At 46.6% G+C, this 22481-nt stretch overlaps 1 protein-coding gene across 2 annotated transcripts in view; it reads left to right on the forward strand.

Annotated features, from left to right (window-relative positions):
* The first annotated feature begins 3827 nt into the window (after nucleotides 1–3827).
* The window catches only part of LOC142666714 (serine/threonine-protein phosphatase 4 regulatory subunit 1-like), a 30000-nt gene continuing 11346 nt past the window's right edge, over nucleotides 3828–22481 (forward strand). The window contains exons 1-11 of one of the 2 annotated variants that reach the window (XM_075846865.1): nucleotides 3828–3931; nucleotides 7469–7513; nucleotides 11781–11913; nucleotides 13279–13385; nucleotides 14417–14559; nucleotides 16157–16303; nucleotides 16519–16626; nucleotides 18456–18521; nucleotides 19003–19161; nucleotides 20653–20819; nucleotides 21678–22042. In XM_075846865.1, the coding sequence (XP_075702980.1) occupies nucleotides 3925–3931; nucleotides 7469–7513; nucleotides 11781–11913; nucleotides 13279–13385; nucleotides 14417–14559; nucleotides 16157–16303; nucleotides 16519–16626; nucleotides 18456–18521; nucleotides 19003–19161; nucleotides 20653–20819; nucleotides 21678–22042 (1447 nt within the window). In that variant the 5' untranslated portion in view covers nucleotides 3828–3924. The remainder of the gene's footprint in view (nucleotides 3932–7468; nucleotides 7514–11780; nucleotides 11914–13278; nucleotides 13386–14416; nucleotides 14560–16156; nucleotides 16304–16518; nucleotides 16627–18455; nucleotides 18522–19002; nucleotides 19162–20652; nucleotides 20820–21677; nucleotides 22043–22481) is intronic. The other variant, XM_075846866.1, reaches the window with a different exon arrangement.

Raw genomic sequence — 22481 nt, forward strand, 5'->3', positions numbered from 1 at the left:
TGCCGAAATCGACAGGCTCGGCCAACATAATCTAATGTGTATAGTTACCTTAATGGGCCTGGCCAACTGCTAAAGTAGGAATGGGAACTAGGGGAAATAGCTATAGAGGTGCCGAGGCAGCAGTCACACCGGGTCCTGGTACTTTAGGGGAACTTCTGAGACATCTGAAGACACAAGTTTTATTAAGGCTTCATTCAGACGAACGGGAATTACGTCGCACGGACCTATATTAGTCTATGGGGCCGTGCGGACATGTGCGTGATTTTTACTCAGCGTGAGTCCGCTGAAAAAAAGTCACGACATGTCCGTACTTTCGTCGTTTTGCGCGAATCACGCACCCATTGAAGTCAATGGGTGCGTGAAAACCATGCATGCCGCACGGAAGCACTTCCGTGCGAACTGCGTGATTCGCGCAACAGCTGTCAAAAGGATGATTGTAAACAGAAAAGCACCACGTGCTTTTCTGTTTACAAACATCCAAATGGAGTGTCATAATGATGGCGGCTGCGCGAAAAGCACGCAGCCGCGCATCATACACTGATGACACACGGAGCTGTTAAGTGGTTTTTGCGCACGCAAAACGCCACGCTCGTGTGAATCCAGCCTAACAGTTAATGGGGGAATGCTGCTCATTAGGCCATCAATATTTCATCACTGTGGCACCACCGCCGATCAACTGTTTTGAAGGGGCCGCGGTGGTTGTGCGAGCACTGCTCCCCTTCATTCCTTTTACTGCTCAATAATGTCAAACGCCGACACACTTGTAGCGGCGGGTCACAGTGTTACAGCCTTCTCCCATTCAAGTTATGAAGGGGAAGCAGCGCTTGCATGAGCTAAGCGGCCCCTTCAAAACAGGTGATAGGCAGGCGTGCCGAAAGTCGTATCCCCAATGATCAGATATTGATGGCCTATCCTGAAGAAAGGCCATAATTTTTTTTCTCCCTGGAAAACCCCTTTAAAAGGTATATCTTAACTGGGCATCCTCTGTCCATATGCTCTTACACAGCCGAGTCACATTATTATGAGCAGCCGCTAATATCCAGAGTACCCGCCATGTGCAGCACGGACAGCAGTAGACGGGCAGGCAGAGACTCAATAAGGTGCTGGTCGGTGGTCTCCGATATCTGGCGCCATGCTGACTGCAGAGCATCCCACATTTGCTGGATGGCGCGTGGGGGAGGATCCATAGAGCGAACAAGACTATCGAGGTCCCACAGATGCTCAATTGAGTTCAAGTCTGGTGAATTAGGGGCCAGGGAAGTATTTGGAAGTCTTGGTCGTGCTCTTCCAACCACTGTCGGACATTTCTAGCCGTGTGACTTGTCGCATTGTCTTGCTGGAAGATTCCATTTGCCCCAGGGAAGACAATCAGCATGTATAGGGGGACGTGATCGGCAATGATGGATTCATACCCAAATTGGTTCAGAGTCTTCCACATGGATGAGTGGGCCCAGAGAACGCCATGAAAAAATCCCCCAGACCATAACGCTGCCGCCACCGCCTTGTGTTCTTCCAGCTATGGCCGCCGGGTGTTTGTTCTCTGATGTTTCTCGCCTGACACGCCAACGTCCATCCGTTCCATGAAGCAGAAAACGTGACTCATCGGAGAAGACAACCCTTTACCAATCATCGGTGGTCCGAGTCCGATACTGCCGTGCAAGTTAAAGCCTTTTTTTCCGATGCACGGAATCGTTCTGGTGATCTAAACTGGAAACATGAGAGATGGTGAAAACAGAATGCTGCACCAATACATTTATATATTTACTTGTTACATAGGAGCAGTGACCATCCGTCTGCCTCGGAGCCCCATACGCAGTAGGGTTCACTGATCTGTTGTATTAGACACACGTCTGGTACCCCTCTGGTTGATTTTCACGGTGAGCTGCTCGACATTCACCTCTCACATCAATGGCACGTGGCGCTCCGCAGTTTCCACATCGGTCTTTCCCAATGGTGCCATTTGTCCACTCACGATACACTTTCACATCAGCAGCACGCGAACAGTTCACGAACTGCGCTGTATGAGAAATACCGCCATCCTCGGCCCGACAGCCAATAATCATGGAAAATCGAAAAAATAGAAAACCCCTTTAAGGGCTCATACATTGGGCCGTATTACAGATCTGTAAGACGTAGGTCCAATTTTAGAGTCACACATAAAAAAAACGGATTTCGCGGAGAAAAAATTGTGACCTGATTAATCACTGCGGCGTACATTAACCTTACACGCCGGGAAAAACTCTGACATATACATTATACGAAGGCAGTGACTAATGCCATACACTGCATCCGTCATTCTCAAGGTCCCAAGGTAAAAACGTACACGCACAGTATACGTTTTTTTTACTGGATGCCTCTGTATAGAATAGTGCAGTCTGCTTCACTATTCCATACAGTAGAAAATGGTGTCCTCCACGCATACCGGCCTCACCCAGGCCAAATGACACTCTTTTGGCCTCCGTCGGGTGAATGGGGGCCTATGGGTTTGTTTAACGTATGTGCCGTCAGCTTACCGGTTCTATAATGTAAATGTACACGGCAAACGCAGTGTGAAATGACCACGGAGATATTCTCCTCCATAAGGCCCTGTTCACATCTGCTTCGGGGCATTTTGCTGTTCTGCTCCGTCAGAGAAGCAGAACAAGGGAATACCCGACGCAACATGAACACCAGTGGTGGCCGACGGAACCAATTGGCTTCTGTCGGTGGCCTGCCGAGGTGTCCGTGGTTTTACCGGAACCAATAGTACAGCATGCGGAGCTTTTCCTTCAGGTAATCTCTGCCCGATCTGTGACAGAGGCCCCTAACGGAGCCTCCAACGCAGGTGTGAACAGGTCCTTTACATTGCTGCGAGAGGAGAATACAATGAAGCCATCTTTACTATTAGGGTATGTTCACATGGCTTATTTCCGACCGTTTTTCGGCCTCCAAACATCTGCCCACTGATTTCAATGGGAAAAACGGCGTTATGTTCCGACGCGCCATTTTTTTACGCCTCGTTTTCCAAAAACGGCACGTAAAAAGACGCCCGCGAAAAAGAAGTGCAGGTCACTTCTTGGGCCGTTTTTGGAGCCGTTTTTTATTGACTTTATAGAAAAACAGCCCCAAAAACGGCTGTAAAAAACGCAGCGAAAATCACGAGTGGCATAAAAAACGTCTGAAAATCAGGAGCTGTTTTCCCTTGAAAACAGTTCCGTAGTTTCAGACGTTTTTGAGTTTGCGTGTGAACATACGCTTAGCAAAAAACAGGGAAAACAGCTACTGATCTTCAGACGTTTTTGAAGCAACTCGCGTTTTTTTACGATCGTTTTTGGAGCTGCTTTTCTATTGAGGGTATGTGCACACGGCTTATTTTCGGCCGTTTTTTAGGTCGTAAACGGCCAAAAAATCCGAAGCAGAACGCCTCCAAACATCTGCCCATTGATTTCAATGGGAAAAAAAGGGCGTTTTCTTACGTGGCCATTTTTAAAAACGTTCCATAGCAACGGAACGCCTTTTTTCCCATTGAAATCAATGGGCAGATGATTGGAGGCGTTCAGCCCCTAAATTTTTAGCCGTTTTTCGGGGCGAAAATAGACCATGTGAACATACCCTTATACTCATGGGGGTGTAATTTATCCCTGTATATAGCAGCCACCCATCACTCTCAAGCTGTTGGAAAACTACAACACCCAGCATGCACTGTTGTTTGTCACCAGCACTAGAGCTCCAGGTTGGCCACCACTGCCGTAAACTGCATCTACATCCCTGCATTGAGCAATGATCGGGAGCGCGCACGTCACTAGCTCTCATTCCTTCCACTGTGCTCGTCCACGTCCTGCAGTCTTCCTCTGTGGTGCGGCGCTCGGGGGCGCGCCTCCCTGGTTGCGGGGATGAGTGTGGTTGTCGGGGGCGCGCTTCCGTCCTCCCGGCTCAGCCCTCAAGATGGCCGGTAAGTAAAGAGACCGCGGCGCCCGGGGTTGCACAGGTTATTACCGAGGATAGGACGTGTGACACGGTGGCGGGGGACACGGAGGGGTTGCGGTGTGTGCAGGCTCCGCTTCGTGTATGGCGCCTCCTCCCCTCCTGTAATCACTGTGCGGGGGACATGCAGCCATTGTTGTTCCGGGGAACTTTCAATGCAATGTTGTTGTTGTGCATGTAAATGTGCCATGTGCACGGCTGTGTGTGCCAGTCTGCAGCTGGTAAAGGGGCATGACGTGGCATTGTGTCTGTGTTGTCCTATAGGTTGTATATATGATGTATACGTGCAGGTATGTGTCTCTCTATATAATTTGGCGCTACCCCCATCATGGTGGACCTACTACTCTCCTGTCCGCCACCGCTGTCGTATATGTCAATATATATTTTGCGCCAAAGTGGCGCTAGCGCAGAATTCCAAATGTTGGCCACGCCTCTTTGGTACAGGACGCGATGTAACGTGGCATTAGTTTCTCATATCTATGCCATTGGTCGCCTGTGCGCCATTTTTATGTATTTGATTAACGTGGATTTACATAGTGCGATACGTTGCGGTCTCTGCGTATCCCTCCCCCCCCATCTGGAATAAGGCGTACAAAATATGCACCGTTTATTCATAAATTGCGCCATTTTCTAGTAGTAATCCCAGCAGTTTTTAAAAAAAAAATTTTTTTTAAAGGAACAATCCAGGCAAAATGTATGCACTGTGTTATGGCTAGTGTCGGGTCTGAGGGGGCGGGGCATGACAAAGGAATGAAAAAAAACAAAAGGTGTCTGGGTATCTCTGGGTCATGTACTGTCTAGCGCAGGACCTGAGGGGGAGGGGCTTGACGCACAGTCAGAACACCAATGAGAGAATTCCTGTGATGCTCCGCCCCCTCAGGTCTTACACTAGACATGACACAATGTATCAGTTTTGCCCGGAATGTTACTTTTAGGCTATGTTCACACGGGGTATTTTGCCGAGTTTTTTGACGCAGAAACCGCGTCGCAAAACTCGGCAAAAACGGCCCGAGAACGCCTCCCATTTATTTCAATGGGAGGCGTCGGCGTCTTTTCCCCGCGAGCAGTAAAACTGCCTGGCGGGAAAAAGAAGGGACATGCCCTATCTTCAGGCGCTTCCGCCTCTGACCTCCCATTGACTTCAATGGGAGGCAGTAGAAAGCGTATTTCTCGCTGTTTTCTGCCCGCGGCGCTCAATGGCCGCGGGCGAAAAACGGCGCGATAATCGCCGCGAAAATCGGCGTGCAGGGAGAGGAATATCTGCCTCAAAGTTCCAAACGGAATTTTGAGGCAGATATTCCTCCCACAAAATACTCCGTGTGAACATAGCCTAAGGCTGCGTTCATACAGAATGATTTATCTGTTCGCGCGCACGCATCTGACCGTAATCTTGTTGTATTTGTGGGTTGATGCGGTTGCCATGATCTGGTCTCGTCATGTAAACGTTGTCTAGGATTAAACGAAAAATTGCGTCAGATCTCTGGCGAACTTAAAATATATATCTAAATCCACCGTGAAAATCTGCGTGTGTCGGTCCCCATTCACATCACGCCTTTGGCCGACGTTTAACGTACACGCCAGGGAACGTTCAACGTGTGCTCTAAATGTAGGTTGTGATGTCATTCGTCACCCATAGAATATAATAATATCCGTTAAACGTTTATATCATGAGCTTTTATGATGTATACATTAAACGGATACCATTATAGTCTATAGGTGACGGGTGCCACTGTTAAGAAACCGCCACTGGCATTGGTTTAATGTGCACGTCATGAAGAGCTCACGACTTATATGTTAAATGGAGGCCTGTGACGTATGCCGTACCGTGGCACCCGTCACCCATAGGCTCCCATGTAAAATAAAAAAAACTTGTACCACGCGGAATACGTTTTTTTTGTTGATTTCAATGGTAACGCTTTGGTTGCTAATGGTTTCCGTTTTTCACCGTTCTGTAAGGGTTTGTTTTTTTTGCAGAAACAATAGCGGCTGCGCTATTGATTCCGCCAAAACAACGGAAACCTTACGGAACAGAGAAAACCGGAAACCATTAGCAACCAAAGCGTTACCATTGAAATCAATGGTAATGATAGCGGAAAGCGATGGTTTCGGTTTGCCTATCCGTTGATGGGTTCCTCCCACGGAAAGGTCTGACAGAACCCATCAACGGGACCGAACGCTGATGTGAACAGGCCCTTTAAATAAGATTTCTGGTTAAATTCTGCAACTTTCTAATCTATTTTGTATTTAATCTCCTCAATATTGGCCAGTAATAAAAAATCATTGACTGGGATGTAAACAGTAATGTTTACATTCACTGACAGGAAGCAGGGATCTTGATCATGGAGAGGAAATTAAATACAGCATAGATTAGAAAACTGTTACGGTTTACATTGTGCAATGATTAAATTCCGGAAAGTGACGTTTTTTTTTCTTAGGGGCTGCAAATGAAATAAATGAACCAAAAAAAGCAATACTCACCGATCCTTGTCCCCGGCGCTGAGGCTCTGGTGGCACTCCCGGTGGTTGTATACATGCACGTAGCATGTGACCGCTGCAGCCAATCAGTGGGCTCAGCGGCCCTATGTTGTATTTCTGGCATTATACCATATACGATGCGTCACCACTGAGCCCTCTGATTGGCTTCTGTCCTAGTCATCTGATAATCACACATGTGCACGGCTTGTTACAGGGTCATGTGGTGGACACACAGGTGCGTGGCTCGTTACAGGGTCATGTGGTGGACACACAGGTGCGCGGCTCGTTACAGTATGTGTAGCTGAGCTGTTTCACGTAACGATCCCAGCACCTGTGTCCATCACATGACCCTGTAACGAGCCGTTCACCTGTGTGTCCTATACATGGCCATGGACAGAATTTTGTCAACAATGAAGGTTCCTTTTGAAGGACTGCAAGCAGAGATCTTGAAAACCGAGAGGAATTGGTACAGAAAGTATATTGTAAAGTTGTATAGCTTTTCATGATACAATGAATAAGCTTTTTGTTTGCTCTAACCAATAGACCCCTTAAAACTTAGGGGGGGTTAGAGTGCCCACTATAGCCGGAGTTCAGAGGTATAGACGCTGCTGCCAACATCCTGCTGATTTCTCCATCACGTCAGTGCATTGTACGTTATAATATTCAGTACAGAAACCTCTTCTCCATAAGGCCTGTAGTTACCGTAGAGAGCGATGCTCCGGCCTCATGCGTCGTTCAGCAGTTTATACGTAGCGGATGACTATACACACAATAGTACAAGAAATCAAATATCCATTCAACTCCCAACACAGCATAGAAGTCCCTAAAGGGTAACTAAATGTTCAACAAACCTCTGACATGTCGTAGTGACATGTCAGAAGTTTGATTGGTGGGGGTCCGAGCACTGAGACCCCCACCAATCGCTAGCACGAAGCAGCAGAAGCGCTTATTGGGCAGATGTCAGAGCATTCTTTATTCTTTTTCTATCGCTAAGACAGATGTATTGACTTCCTGTTCTGCTTCCTCTTAGGGATCCCACTGTATTTCGTGGACCTGCAAGACGATCTGGATGACTGTGAGTGTGCGCCGGTGTCTTCGCTTCCTCCCTTCCCCACTTCCTGTGTGTTTTCTCTTCACTCGTTCCATAATACATGCGCAGTGTAATCATCTCGGGGAAACGTCACCAGTATGGACTCGTGATGACAACTTCTGAAATCTGCTTCAGTAATAAAACAGAACATCACCCGGGACTGGGTATACCGGTGGTATTGGATCACCCCGTTATTTGAAACTAAAAGGTTTTTTCCCACAAACACATGTATCCCCCCATACACAGTGTGTGATCACTGGGGATCCAGCTGCTGTGATCCCCACCGATGAGGAGAACAGGGGACCGAAAGTCTCCCGTAGAGCTTCACGCGACTCGAGGGCTGGTGCGTGTGCTCAACCAGCGCTCCATTCATTTCTATGGACCTGCCGGAGACAGCGGTCCCGGAAGTCCCATAAAAAATGAATGGAGCCTGGGCGAGCGCGCGCACCAGCACTCGAGTCTCGTGGAGCTCTACGGGGGACTTTTGGTCCCCCGTTCTCCTCTAAGCTGTGGGTCCTTGCAATCGGACCCCCAGTGATCACACGTGTCCCCCATACGGTGTATAGGGAATACGTGTTTTGTTGGAGAACCCCTTTAAGTGCCTTTTACACCGGCCAATGATCTGGCATACCAGAATGCATACGAATGCTTGTTACCCTGTGTAAAGAGGGCAGCGATCAGCCGTCAAACGAGCTAGTTTATCGACTGATCGACTCTTTTATGTGGCCCCAAAAAAGTGGTCGCTTGTTGGCAGTACAGCTCCTCGTGTAAACAGGATGTGATGCAGACAAGTTGCAAAATGTGTGGGGACGAATTATCGTATTAACGATCATTGGTCCCCATACAATTCCGATCATTGATCTGTTAAAATGGAGCAAATGAGCACCGATCGACTTGCTTTCCTGTGTCGTTACCCTGTAAAATGAGCTTTACCCCTGGAAATCCTTCTGATCTGAGCTGTCATGGCCAAAGCACAGAGTGGACCTTGCTCTGGAAGACCCAAACCCACTGACGGCCCATTGATTACAGTGGGTACCATCTAACGCTTCGTTCCTGAATGGGGTAAGAGAACTTAAAGGGGTTTTCCACAAGATAGGTGATAAATATCTGATCGAGGGGGTCCGACCTCTGGGACCCCGACCGATCACGAGAACAGGCTCGTATTGCCTCTCCTAGGAGCCCCATATGAATGGAGCCGGTATTGTGCGTGCTTGGCCACCACTCCATTAATTTCTGTGGAGCTGCTGAAGATATCGCTTGGCCGCCTCATAGAAATGAAAGGCGCGGTGGCCGAGCATGCGCGGTACTGCTGCATTCACGTGGGGCTCCAAGGAATGCCAAGTTAAGCTTGTTGTGATTGGTTGGGGTCCCAGCGGTCGGACCCACACCGATCAGATATTTATCACCTATCAAGGGGTTTTCTGTGATTAAAAAAACATGGCTGCCTTTTTTTTTAGAAGCCGCACCACAGCTGTCCATAGCTTATGTCTGGTATTGATTGCAGCTTGGCTCCATTGAAGTGAATGGGGCTGAGCGGCAAAATCACACACAACCTATGGACAGGTGTGTCGCTGTTTTTGGATGAAAGCAGACAAGTTTTTCTAATCCTGGACAACCCCTTTAATAGCGGCTTCCCCTGCCAATAGCAGCTGAGTGGGGGAAGTGATAATACTTGTATCATAGGAATCCGAGTTTTCTTCAAAAGGGACTGACTGTTTATTGCAGCCTGTACCTACAGCATCACAGGTAGAGTTCAAGAGCCTGCCACTTACTGCTATCACATCACTCTACGGCCCTGTTCACACAGAGGTTTTGTTGACGCGGAAAACGCGCCGAAAATGCGTCCCTTTGATTTCAATGAGGCGGAGGCATTTTTTTCCCGCGAGTGGAAAAAACAGCCACGCGGGAAAAAGAAGCGACATGCCCTATCGTCGGCGTTTACATCTCTGACCTCCCATTGACATCAATGGGAGGCAGAGAAAGCGGTTTTCGCGAGAAACGTGGCAAACGGCGTGCAGGCAGATCAAAATCTGCCTCAAAATTCCATACACCATTTTGAGGCAGAATTTTCTGCCTGCGAAAAACTCAGTGTGAACAGGGCCTTACTGTTAAAGGGTACAGTTCCAATGATAGAGCTATATGAGAGCATTGCACATGCAAATTCCTATCTATAATCATAGGTCACCCCACGAGCGAGCATGTGATGTCATCAGTTAGAATTAGATATGGGGTTTCCAGCAAGTCCCTGATGTCATTATAGGGTAGTGTATTGTAGAGTTGCTTTTCTAGGGCATTGTGACCAGAGCTAAATGCCAGGGTTACAGGCCCTGCTGGCACTACATACAGACTCCCACCGTACAGTCATAGTTTCCAGATTTACTAATTCTCTTATTCGGTCAATGTCCTGAGACGCTGACCTACCATATAATGGGTTATTTATTAACATGGGTCCGCCATGTACAATGGGGATGATTAGTATATCAGCCAGGACAATCTAATGTCCAATCCTCCCTCTATATAGTATAGGATTTCCTTTTTTCCTCTTGGAAACTTTGTCGAGCGCAGCCACCTTATCCTACTCTTGCAGTATTGTCTTATTATCCCTGGCAGTAATTTCCACTTCTAGTCACAAGTCTATAGGTTCTCTGGTTAATCATTTACCATCCGTGCTCCAACCATGGACATTGTAGAATAACTTGATTACATATATAGAGTGGAAAAGAGCTCAACAACGGGTCTGATTGGTGAAGATGAGTGATATTTCGGGATGAGGACACCCTGGAACTGGATATATAAGTAACATACAGTACGTGTAGGGTGATCACTCCAGTTTGGACAATCCCTACTTGTTAGACGGGTCCCTTGACAATATACAGATCACAAAGTGTCCCCCAGTGATCAGCTATAATCTGTGGGACAACCTGGCTGTAAGTGTTCAATTTTCCTGGAGCGCCACCACAGGGGAAATTAAACATTACACAGTTCTCATTCATATCAATGGGCTGTCTGTAATGCAGAACAGGGCAGGTCCTCTAGAGCGAGAGACTCTATGTAACCGCTCTCCATGAGAGTCCTGAACAGAGGACCCCCCTCTATCAACTCAAAATTCCCTAATAAGGTGTATGAAAATGGGTTTCTAAACTGGACCACCCCTTTAAAGAGGAAGTGTAATCTTTATATAAGGGCGTCTATAAGACAATAGTGCCAAATTGGTGGTAAGAGCCAATCACATCATACATAGGATTGCTTATTTGTCACGTCAAAACCGGAGCAGATGACCAGTATTGGGGACCCCACTCTGTCTAAGGGTGCTCTTACAGGTCCTGACGTAGGCCATGTAAACGAGCGCCGATCAACGAGACCGCTCGTTGATCGTCGCTCGTTTGCCCCTTTCACAGGAGCTATGTATGGGGACGAGCGGTCGTTACTCGGATCGCTTGTTCTCATACATTTCTATCATATCGGCAGCGCGTCTCCCTGTATGTGCTGCCGACAACTAGAATATTTTCGGCTGCATAAACGATGCGATCAGCCGATGATCGAGCATTTGCACAGGTCGGTGATCGGGAACAAGCGTTCTTTGAACGCTCGTCTGCCCGATAATCGGCCCGTGTAAAAGGGCTTTAAGACTTCTGTGTAATTATTATAGAGGACCTGTGCCCTCCGCAGTGTTTCTTATAGACAAGGTGGGGACCCGTCCTGTTTAATGTCACATCAAGCTAATTATATGTATGCTGAGTTATATAAACAGCGCTACCAGTGTAGCCCTGGAACAAAGAGAACCCTCAGTCCTGCATCGTATGCCCATGACCTAGACGTGTGAGCCGAGATGATATGACAAGGCAGCCTGTGAATTGACAAGTTGTATGGCATTTCATAGCTTCAAAGAAGGATGCCCGCATCATGGGTAATCAGTCTAGAAGCCAAGTGAAATCTTCAGTCTGCCAAGGCTTAATTCCTCTTGAGATGGAATTAATATTCTGCTCACACTTGAGGTTAGAAGAGATTAGTGTCCTGCTCTCGGAACCTGTGGAGCATCTTAACCGATCGCTATCTCCAGGCTGGAAAGAGGCCTGTACCGTCCAATGCCATTTATTATTCCGTAACCTAAGCATTCAGTGAGACGCCCCATATATATCTCTGGACACATGAAACGTGCCACCTGACTCGCAGGGTCTCGCATGACACCTGTCCGGGTTTGCTCCTTGGTAAACGGAGAGATAATGTGTCGCCGCCTTCTTTATCTCCACAGTTGGCTTTGAGGATTATGGACCAGACTGTGAAAGCATGAGGATAAGCGCTTTTCTGGATATTCCGGGACAGGACAACCTGACTCCTCTTGCACGCCTGGAGAAATATGCATTTAGTGATAATATATTTAACAGGTAAAATGACTGGACATTTCATTGTGTAGAAGACCTTCATAACTCGGCTAGAGGAAAAAACCTCAATAAGGCCCTGTTCACACTGAGTATTTTGGTGCTGATTTTGACTTGGAAGCCACGTCGGAATCAGTGGCAAAAATCAGCCGCAATCACCCCCCTATAGGCAGAGGCGTTTTTGGTTTTTTCCCGGGCAGCTTTTAGCCATTTGCGGGGGAAAAAGCGGCATGTCCTTTCTTGCCACGGTCCCGCCTCTGACCTCCCAGTGAAATCAATAAGAGGCAGAGAAAGACCTGCGGCGCTAGTGCTCCGAGCGTTTTTTTGTGACTTTTTTTGCCCTTTTCCTTGCATTTGCTTCAACGGCCGCTGGTGAAAAACGCAGTAAAAAGCACAGGCAGGTCAAAATATGCCTCAAATTTCCTGGAGGAGTTCTGAGACAGATTTTTTTTCTGCCTGCAAAAAAACCTCAGTGTGAACTAGGCCTAAACGTCCTCGTAAAGTGCCAGTCGGGATGGATTAAACGGCGCAATATATGTACTGGTGGGCACATGGGATTGCTCCTCTCATCGAGCCCTTTTAGTGTGTCCGTACATAGTTCCATGCCCCCATTAGCATTTCCATTCTGCTCAGGCAAGCAGGCATGTTATTTCTATCAAGGGACAGTGATGGCAGAGCTTAACTTCCACCCTGTCTCCCCTGACTGAGAACTATCAGGCTGTCCCATAGACATGATGGTGTCAGATTATCTCATTGGGGTCTGCGCCGATCTATTGCCTCGTGTAGTCAACAACACTTGAGTGGGATCATTAAGACTCCTTAGAGACCTACTACTCATTATGTCATGTGATCGCGTTCAGTGCCGCTAACTCGCCAAATGGCATCGATTGTTCATTGGTCCTTAAGACAAATTCGGGTTACGTAGACGTGCAGTTGGGAGGTTGAACTTCTTATGCTAGGGCTAGACATAGACCATTTGTCGCGCGATATCTAAGGTGGCGCCACAACCTCTATACATAGGGTTGTATTAGACTGCCCTCGATCCCCTATGTGCAAGCGTATCGCAGGCGTCAGCAGTTCCTTCTCCTGAGTCAGGGCTTTGCTTGAGCCATTTATTGCTAAAGCTCAATCTCCAGCAGATAAATCGCTCCGGCAAAGTCTAGGTGTAGCCCTAGCTTTAGTTTTGCCAATACCAGCGCCTCTTATATGCCAGGGCATGCTGGGAGTTGTAGTTTCTGGAGAACCACAAGTTGCAGATCATTGACCTGGAGATTACAGAGGGAGGCTAGTAGGGGAAAGCCATATTATATGACTGCACCACATACACTGGATAATCCATGTAATCCTGTCATTGACTCTTCTCTCCTGCAGACAGATAATTGCTCGTGGGTTGTTGGACGTGCTGAGGGATTTCAGCAGTACTGAAGATGATTTTTTGACTGTCATGGAGATAGTTGTCCGCCTCTCTGACGATGCAGGTCAGTTCGCCCGTCTTCAAGTATTAGTAAAGTTTATTATTAGTTTCCTAATATCTTGGGCAGTCGCTCTCCTTCCAGTAAATAATAGATTTGGAATCAAGCTGGGAAACGGCACCTTGGCACCCTCATTCTCGGGATTGGGGGAGGGTGTTTCAATTTGCGCGTCGACCGCTTCTTGGGAAAACTTTATTAACTTCAGTTGCGCATGGATTTGAATGGAATTAAACTTTTTTTTATCGAAAAAGAATGTTGAATTACGGCAGTATGAACTATAAAAGATCTAGGACAACATCGTCCCTATAAATGTGACGGAGCGCGCGCGCACACACACGTGCCGATTATGACATTGTAGTTCTTCAATCGCATATGAAAGCAAAATGGACTTGGAAAATAACAATGGGCGTAGGAGAGATCAGTCAGGTTGTGCATAATAAAATATTTATGCAATTAGACAATTATGCAAGAGGTCCAGGGGAACAACACCAAGCGTTCAAAAACATTGACTACCGCCCCACACCTCCAGTAATCGCAGCCACTGCTAAGTCGCAGAATCTGGAGATCTGCACCACGAGTCCCAAATCAGGGCAATTTCTATGTTTGAATATAATACGTTCGTACGATACAGTAGAATTAGCAATGTTTTTCCAAATTGAAACATTGGGCGGACGTCCATCCATCGTATAGAGATGACTTCACGAGCCAAAAACAAAGTCTCAAGTAAAATAATTCTTGTGTAATTAGGCCATATTTCCTCGTTTAAAATGCCAAACAAACAAATTTCCGGTGAACCAATTATAGGCGAATTTAATATCAAATTAAGGAAGTTAACAATGGCCGACCAATATGACTTTATGGAAGACACATCCACACCATATGCCAAAAATCTGCTGGAGTGTAAGAGCATTGAGGACGAGAAGGTTCAGGCATGCGACACATTTTAAACAACCGTAATGGCGTCCGGTCAGCTTGATGAATGATGTACATTACGTTAATAAGCGAAACCTATTCTGTGCTTTTTGCTTTTCTTCCAGAACCCACAGTACGGACAGAGCTCATGGAGCAGGTCCCACAGATCACCATCTTTCTGCAGGAGAGTCGACCTCAGTTTCCCAAAGCCTTCTCCGAATACCTGCTACCCATTCTCCTCCGTTATCTCACTGATCCCAATAACCAGGCGAGTGTCGGCGCAGCAAAGCCATTTTTATACATATTGGAGGTCATATATGTATCTATGGCGTGACTGACATTAAAGGGGTTGCCTCATCAGACAGTCAAGGCATATTGCTAGGATATGTCCAATCGGTGGGGGTCTGATTTTTGTAACCCCCCACCGATTTATTTATGTTTTATTAATTTATTTCACGTGCGAAAAAAGCGCTGTGCAATCTAGTCTCTTGTCGGCCCTACTCGGCTTTTTCCGGGAGGTTCCTTTTAGCAGATCACTGATTACAGATTATTTTCTTTCAGCAATAAAATAATGTCCAAATGAAAAATCACCTTGGTAGCCGTCTAAGCTTCTAGATACAAGTCCGTATATCACTTTTCCCGTCACGTACAGCTATGAAATGTCTGTGCATCCCGGCAGCGAGTTTTGTCGTGTGACCCAGGAACCGGTTTGCCTACTTGATTCTAAAGGGCAACTCCTAAGCTATTCTCTGCCTGAGGGGCAGTTTTCACCGGTGACATAAGTGAAGTAATCTTACCTGCCTCTGCATGCGGCAAGTCTCAAAGTTTTCCACAGTAAAGATTCCAGTAAAGATCACCCCCCCCCCCCCCATTGTAAAAAAAATTAAAATACATCACTATGGACGTACCATCAGTGTAACTTTGTTTTTTAGAAAATTCTAGGTAGTAACTTAGCCGGAGTTTAGGAATCCCTGTAAATAATTGCAGATTTTCTGCAGCGGATTTAGTGTTAAGCAGTGATTGTAGCGCACTGTGTGTGTATCTGCGGATTTCCAGTGGTATTTACAGCGTTTCGGCTACGTAAACGCTGTACTAACCGCAACCAAACTCAATTCGCATATTTTACGGCAGGACTTCTGCTCCTCATTTAAATCTATGGGCCAAACACGCAGCAACTCCGCTCAGAACCCGCAGCATAAATGAACATGCTGCGTATTTGATAGTCGCGCTGCAGAACACTTTCCACGCGACTTTTCGGCTTGTTTTTTTTTTCCCGCAGCATGTGACTGAGATTTGCATAAATCTCTTCCACTTTGCTGCTGCTCTAATTGCTGCGGAATTTCCGCACCGAATTCCGTTGCGGAAATTCCGCAGTATATCCTGCCTGTGTGAACGTACCCTTAGGCCGATGAACCGATCAGTATCATGACTCTTGACAGGCTGCTTTTCCATTGCCCACTATAAAGATTATGCTAATCCAGTCATTTGAGACAGACTGGTTGCTAGGGATACGTTGTATAACAAATACAGCCTTTTATATGGGGTTGTCAGGCAGCACGTCCCTAGCAACCAGTCTGTCTCAGATCTTCATCTCAATGTAGAAATGCCTCAAAACAGGATAGCAAAGTGGGAGGGATGTTTTGCAGAAATATGCCATAGCTATGTATTGCTGCTCAGTCGCTGGCACAGGAGGTTTTACACATGGAGGTTCGTATCTTTGACATCATTCACCAGCATGTTTCCGTGGCGATCAGTGATCTTTTGCCTCTCGTTGTTCTACCTGTCAGGACGGAGCAGTGGCATCACGTAACAATTGTGAACGCACTAAATTACCGTGATCCTCTTTCTCTCTCTCTGCGCTGTAGGTGAGGAAAGCGAGCCAGGAAGCTTTACTGATCCTTCTAGAACAAGACCTGATCGATCAGAGCGATCTGGAGAACAAAGTCTGCCCCATTCTGCTGGAACTCACCGCCCCGGAGAACGATGACGAATACAAAGTGGAAGCTGTGAATGTGCGTAAAAGGGCAGGAATTAGGGAGCTCTCTCCTGCGTGTTTACACAAGCACCTACGATCGGCATAGTTCCTATAGAACTCAATACATTTCACATTCCTAACCTGCACTGAGCTTTACATAACCTGCATGACTCAACCTATACACACACACACACGTGTCATGTCCGCTCTGCCTTCTTATGTCAGCCTGAATGACTTTTCTCTCTCCCCCAGATTATCTGTAAAATGATTTCCATGCTCGGCAGACAGACAGTGGAGCAGATGTTACTTCCACGATTCTGCGATCTCTGCAGTGACAGCAAATTGTTCCAAGTCCGTAAGGTACAGCAATGTCTGTGTGTGGAGCCATGAACCTTGCAAGGTTTTTTAAACACCAAGTACCCTCCCACACCAACCAAGAGGATTCTGGGAATTTATTTTGAGTTATCAAGGAGATCTAATCCATGCTCATTTACTATATTCATTACCGGATCTAATTTAATGCAGCACAATCTTTTGTCTGGTCTATCTATAGCTCTCCTGTCTGGCGCTCGCTCTCTTGTCTGGCGCTCGCTCTCTTGTCTGGCGCTCGCTCTCTTGTCTGGCGCTCGCTCTCCTGTCTGGGAATTTATTTTGAGTTATCAAGGAGATCTAATCCATGCTCATTTACTATATTCATTACCGGATCTAATTTAATGCAGCACAATCTTTTGTCTGGTCTATCTATAGCTCTCTTGTCTGGCGCTCGCTCTCTTGTCTGGCGCTCGCTCTCTTGTCTGGCGCTCGCTCTCTTGTCTGGCGCTCGCTCTCCTGTCTGGGAATTTATTTTGAGTTATCAAGGAGATCTAATCCATGCTCATTTACTATATTCATTACCGGATCTAATTTAATGCAGCACAATCTTTTGTCTGGTCTATCTATAGCTCTCTTGTCTGGTCTATCTATAGCTCTCTTGTCTGGTCTATCTATAGCTCTCTTGTCTGGCGCTCGCTCTCTTGTCTGGCGCTCGCTCTCTTGTCTGGCGCTCGCTCTCTTGTCTGGCGCTCGCTCTCTTGTCTGGCGCTCGCTCTCTTGTCTGGCGCTCGCTCTCTTGTCTGGCGCTCGCTCTCTTGTCTGGCGCTCGCTCTCTTGTCTGGCGCTCGCTCTCTTGTCTGGCGCTCGCTCTCTTGTCTGGCGCTCGCTCTCTTGTCTGGCGCTCGCTCTCTTGTCTGGCGCTCGCTCTCTTGTCTGGCGCTCGCTCTCTTGTCTGGCGCTCGCTCTCTTGTCTGGCGCTCGCTCTCTTGTCTGGCGCTCGCTCTCCTGTCTGGCGCTCGCTCTCCTGTCTGGCGCTCGCTCTCCTGTCTGGCGCTCGCTCTCTTGTCTGGTCTATCTATAGCTCTCCTGTCTGGCGCTCGCTCTCTTGTCTGGCTCTCCTGTCTCGCTGAATGCGCGCTCTCGCTCTAATCGTGCTTCTATCTCAACTCATATCTATCAATCTATCTTACAGGCCTAAAGCCTGAGGCTGCACTGCTGAGAGATTCTGATGTCCGGTCCTCTTATGGATACAGTGTTGCCATGGATACCTCGTGTACATCCATTTAACACTACACTTGACAGTAATCAAAGGGGATATGTTGTCATCAGATTATGCAGTAGTGCGGCCTCAGGCTTTGGGCAGTCATATCTTAGCATAAAAGTAAGATATTACAAAACTATTATCACAGGACGTTTATTTATGTGTATTTTATATTTTTAAATAAAAACACGGAATAAAAACTACCCTAATTGATGGCAGTCAAACAGATGTAAGCTCTCACTTTTTTAAAGGGCTTGTCTGTTCAGAGAGACACTGCAGTGATCTGCTAATTTTGCCATTTTCCAGGCATTTCCCCCGCAGCAGCCGCTAATGTAATATTAAATTGCGGTTATTCAGATCTTATAGACAGAGCAACTCTCCATTCCAGCTCATAGATCAGGGTCCCGGGCGGGGACCCCCCCCCCCCCTCTATGACGTCCATATTCCTTAATAGGTTGAATGGACACCAGTTGTCCTCGTAAGACAACACCCTTTAAAGCGGATCTGTCACATATTTATGCTGCCCTGTCTGAGGGCATCATAAAAAAAAGTGACGGACATGAATGATATTTTTTTGACATCATGTATTATCTTATTTTTTTTCATTTTTATATAGGTTTGCGCAGCAAACTTTGGAGATGTGTGCAATGCTGTTGGCCAGGAAGCTACTGAGAAGTTTTTGGTAAGAGAATTTGTCTCCCACCTATACTGTTTTACCAGTAGGACTTATTTATTCATATCTTCCATGCAGCGGATGTCTCGTCACATGCAATGTTTTCTTGTTCAGCATAATAAGTCGTCTGTCACATAGGGATGTGTAAACAGGGCAGCGATCAACTGACAAAGGAGCAAACGCTCGTAGGTCGGCTGATTCCAGCTTTCATGCCGCCTTGAAAATCCTCGTTGTCCGCAGCACGTCTCCCCGCGTAAACAGGGAGTGAGCTGCCGACATTAAACTGTATGGGGGACCAAATGATCATGGTAACAATGGTTCGTCCCCATACAGCTTACACTGGCCCATGTAAGGGGGCTTTAAACGAGCTCCGTTCGACCTGTAATTATCGGCGATCGGCACTCGTTCTTGGCACATATCTCTCCGTACAAACACATTTATAGACTCGCAAAATCCCAGATTAATGTAACATTTACATTGACGTTTGCAGATTCCGAAGTTTCTTGAGCTGTGTTCTGACAGCGCCTGGGGGATGCGTAAGGTGTGCGCGGAGTGCTTCATGGCCGTGTCCTATACAACATCCAGCCAGGTCAGAAGAACCAAGCTCTCTCCTCTGTTCATAAACCTGATCAGCGATCCCTGCCGCTGGGTGAGTTGTACTACATAATCTGCTCCGCATCTCTTCATGTAGAGGAGTTCCTATGAAAAATGGTAAAGATTTGTGTATCCGTCCGATCACTAGAACAGAAGTCCTGAGCCTGCCGTTCCTCCTCACTGGACTGCCGCAGTGAGGAGTTCGAATGGCGCGGCGGTTGAACATTCGCGGTGCCGCTCCTTTTAAAAGTCTGGGACTGAGGGAGAGAACTAAGAACTGTTCTCTATCTCTGTTAGTCCTTTTCAAATTCCTCCTCCCCGCGGTTGTGCGGTAAGGAGAAATGGGGGGGGGGGGCTCGGTGGTGCATATCGGTCAGACATTACCTTACCTGTGGATAGGTGATAAATATCGATCCTGGGACAACCCCCTTAAATGACTGATAAAACTAGCATTATAGCTGGGGAATATACATAGCAGTTTGGCATTACATTAGCATAGAAGATTCGACCGTGATCAGCCAGACGACAGACTATGTAGTATATCCCATCACTCTTTGCTTCAGTGGAGAATTCAATTCCACTACTATGGGCAGACACTCCAAGCCGATTGGCTTGTCTACCAGTGGGCACCAGGTCTGCCAGTGGGTAGGAGGGAGGTTTATTGTGCAGTTTGTCTGTAATGGGAGCGCTGTAGAGCAGCTGTAGTCCGTCCCCACAACATAAGTGCTTCCAAATGGCAAATTGCTGACAGCAGGCAAGATATTTATAATGCTGGCGACAGAGAGATACACACGTTAATAGGAGATACTGCTCAGATTGAAGACACTAAAAGGCTCATATCACCGAGTGAATTGGAAACCTAATGAGTCAAAGCTGGTTGAATGTGTTTACACTCGAGACATTGTGGGCTGGCAGCGCATCAGTTCTAATTCTACTTAAAGTACGAATTCTGTCCCTTTGTATTATTTTATAGTTGTTGTTAATTCCCCGTTCAAAAAAAAACGATATCAAAGGGGTTGTCTGGGCATGGGGCGGTTTTGCATACTGATGACCTATCCACAGGATAGATCATCAGTATGTGATCGGTGGGGGTCCGACGGCCGGACACCACACTGATTAGTTGTTCCGGCTGCCTCCGGGCACCGGATGTCCGTGCCAGAAGCAGATGGCTCCGGTCCCAGTAAGGCGGCTGTACTGCATCTCTGCTCCTTGTCAAGTGAATACTGCAGCACGGCCGCCATACAGTGTACGGAGCCATCTGCTTCCAACACCGACCACTGCATAAAATCCGCTACCCGGAGGCAGCCAGAACACCTGATTGGTGCGAGGTCAGGGTGTCAGACCCCCCACTCATTATATACTGATGACCTATCCTGTGGATAGGTCATCCGTATGAAAAATCCTGGACAACCCACATAACAATGTTTCTTGTTTTTTTTACTTTTTCCCCGTTTTCTTTAATCTGCTGTGAAGTTTGCATATACAGTGTTATGAGTTTGCATTCTGGTCACTCGGCCATTAACTTTTCTACGTTTTTATGTCGCAGGTTCGTCAAACTGCATTTCAGTCTTTGGGACCCTTCATCTCCACCTTCGCTAACCCATCATCTGCCGGTTTGTACGTGAAGGAGGATGGGACGCTGAGCATTAGACCACCTACAGATGACATGCTTACAGGCTGCAGTGCTGTGGACAGGGCACATTGCAGCTCCAGGTAAGACCATGGAAAGAGGCTGTGCTATTCTACAATACATTTTGGGTATTGATATTCTTTGTTTCTATTACTAGGGAACCTAGTCCACTGCTTCCAGCCCATCTGGTGGCCTTCAAAAAGACCACGCAGAATCATTCTTTTTTGCATTGCGTTACAAAATATCAGTAAAAAAAACTAATAAAATCTTACTTATCCATAAAGAGGTGCCTTGAAGGCCTTGGTGTATGATTTTGGGGATATGATGAGGGTGATTGAGGCCACTAAAAAAAATTTGGTAGTCACATTAAAGGGGTATTCCTATCTCAGATGTTTATGGCATATCCACGCAATATGCCATAAATGTCAGATCGTTGCAGGTCCCACCTCCGCGACCTGCACCTATTGGAGAACGCGGCCCCCTAATCTTTGTCCTGCCTGATGAGGTGGCTACTGCATCAAGGTAGAGAATGAATGGAGAGGTGGAGGCGCATGCCTGCTGAGCTTTTTCCGAAACGTAGTATACGTAAATGTCTGAGATCGGAAGACCCATTTTAAGGTTAGGGGCAACCAACAGTTTATAAAATAGCATTATCGGGTCCAAGATCTGACTTTTATAACACATGGTAAAATGTTTTTCTGAAATATTTTATTTATGAAACTCATAGCAACGCCCCCTGTTGGTGACTGGATATTACACAGCTGCGTTGACTTTCCTTTTTTGATTTCTGGTTTTGATAACTTTATTAATATATGTAATAGCGTAATGCTTGATTGCTAAACTAATCTTTCATTCATATATATATATATATATATATAATATATTTCCTATAAGTGTTTGTCTTAATGACGTTCTCTGGCTTACACCATACCTGTTTCCAGCAGCGAAAGGTGTGACATCTACACCAAATCAAATCAGGCCTGTCCTAAAAGTGATGACTCCAGAAACAGTAGAGATGCCACATTCAGTCCTACAACAGAAGGTGATGGGAGCAACAGCAGGAGACCACCACCCAGCCTGTCTACAGAAGGACGCCCTGCTGATGTATTTGACTCCTTTCTGTACTGGAGAAGCCCACTACCCGACATAAGTGAAGAACTTGATTTACTGCCTGTAGTTGAGTCGTGGAAAGATTGTGACCCGGAATCTGAATCCAACCCAATCTGCAAATCCTACATGGCCAGTAGTGACATCGAGAAGGTCCTCCAGAGCTTACAGGGGCACTTGGATGATCCAGATGTTCAAGGTAATCTAGATCCCGAGTGCATGGAATGGTAGCCTGTCATCTGTCACCTACACATTCTGTAGATATTGTGGCCCCAGTTACATATAAATATATGTAAATTCTTATCCATCATCTATCATTGTTCGCATGCTTCATTAATAGGAAGTTATTCATTTATTTTAGTCTGTACAACTCCCTAGTCCTCTATATGGTCCCTCTGTGATCTGCTGCAGCTTTCCGTAATACTTCATGTGTACATAATACTCCATATATACTCCAGTCGCTGCCTATTGCTGCTGTCCTCTATATGTCCTTCATCACTATTAATGCTGTCAATCATATGTTCTACGCAGGATGCACTTGTTTACATTACAGCTTTTTCTTTAGAGGGTTATTCCCGTTATAGACATTTGTGGCATATCCACAGGATATGCCATAAATGTCTGATAGGTGGGACTTG

This window comes from Rhinoderma darwinii, chromosome 13, assembly GCF_050947455.1.
Source record: "Rhinoderma darwinii isolate aRhiDar2 chromosome 13, aRhiDar2.hap1, whole genome shotgun sequence".
Classification (NCBI taxonomy): domain Eukaryota; kingdom Metazoa; phylum Chordata; class Amphibia; order Anura; family Rhinodermatidae; genus Rhinoderma; species Rhinoderma darwinii.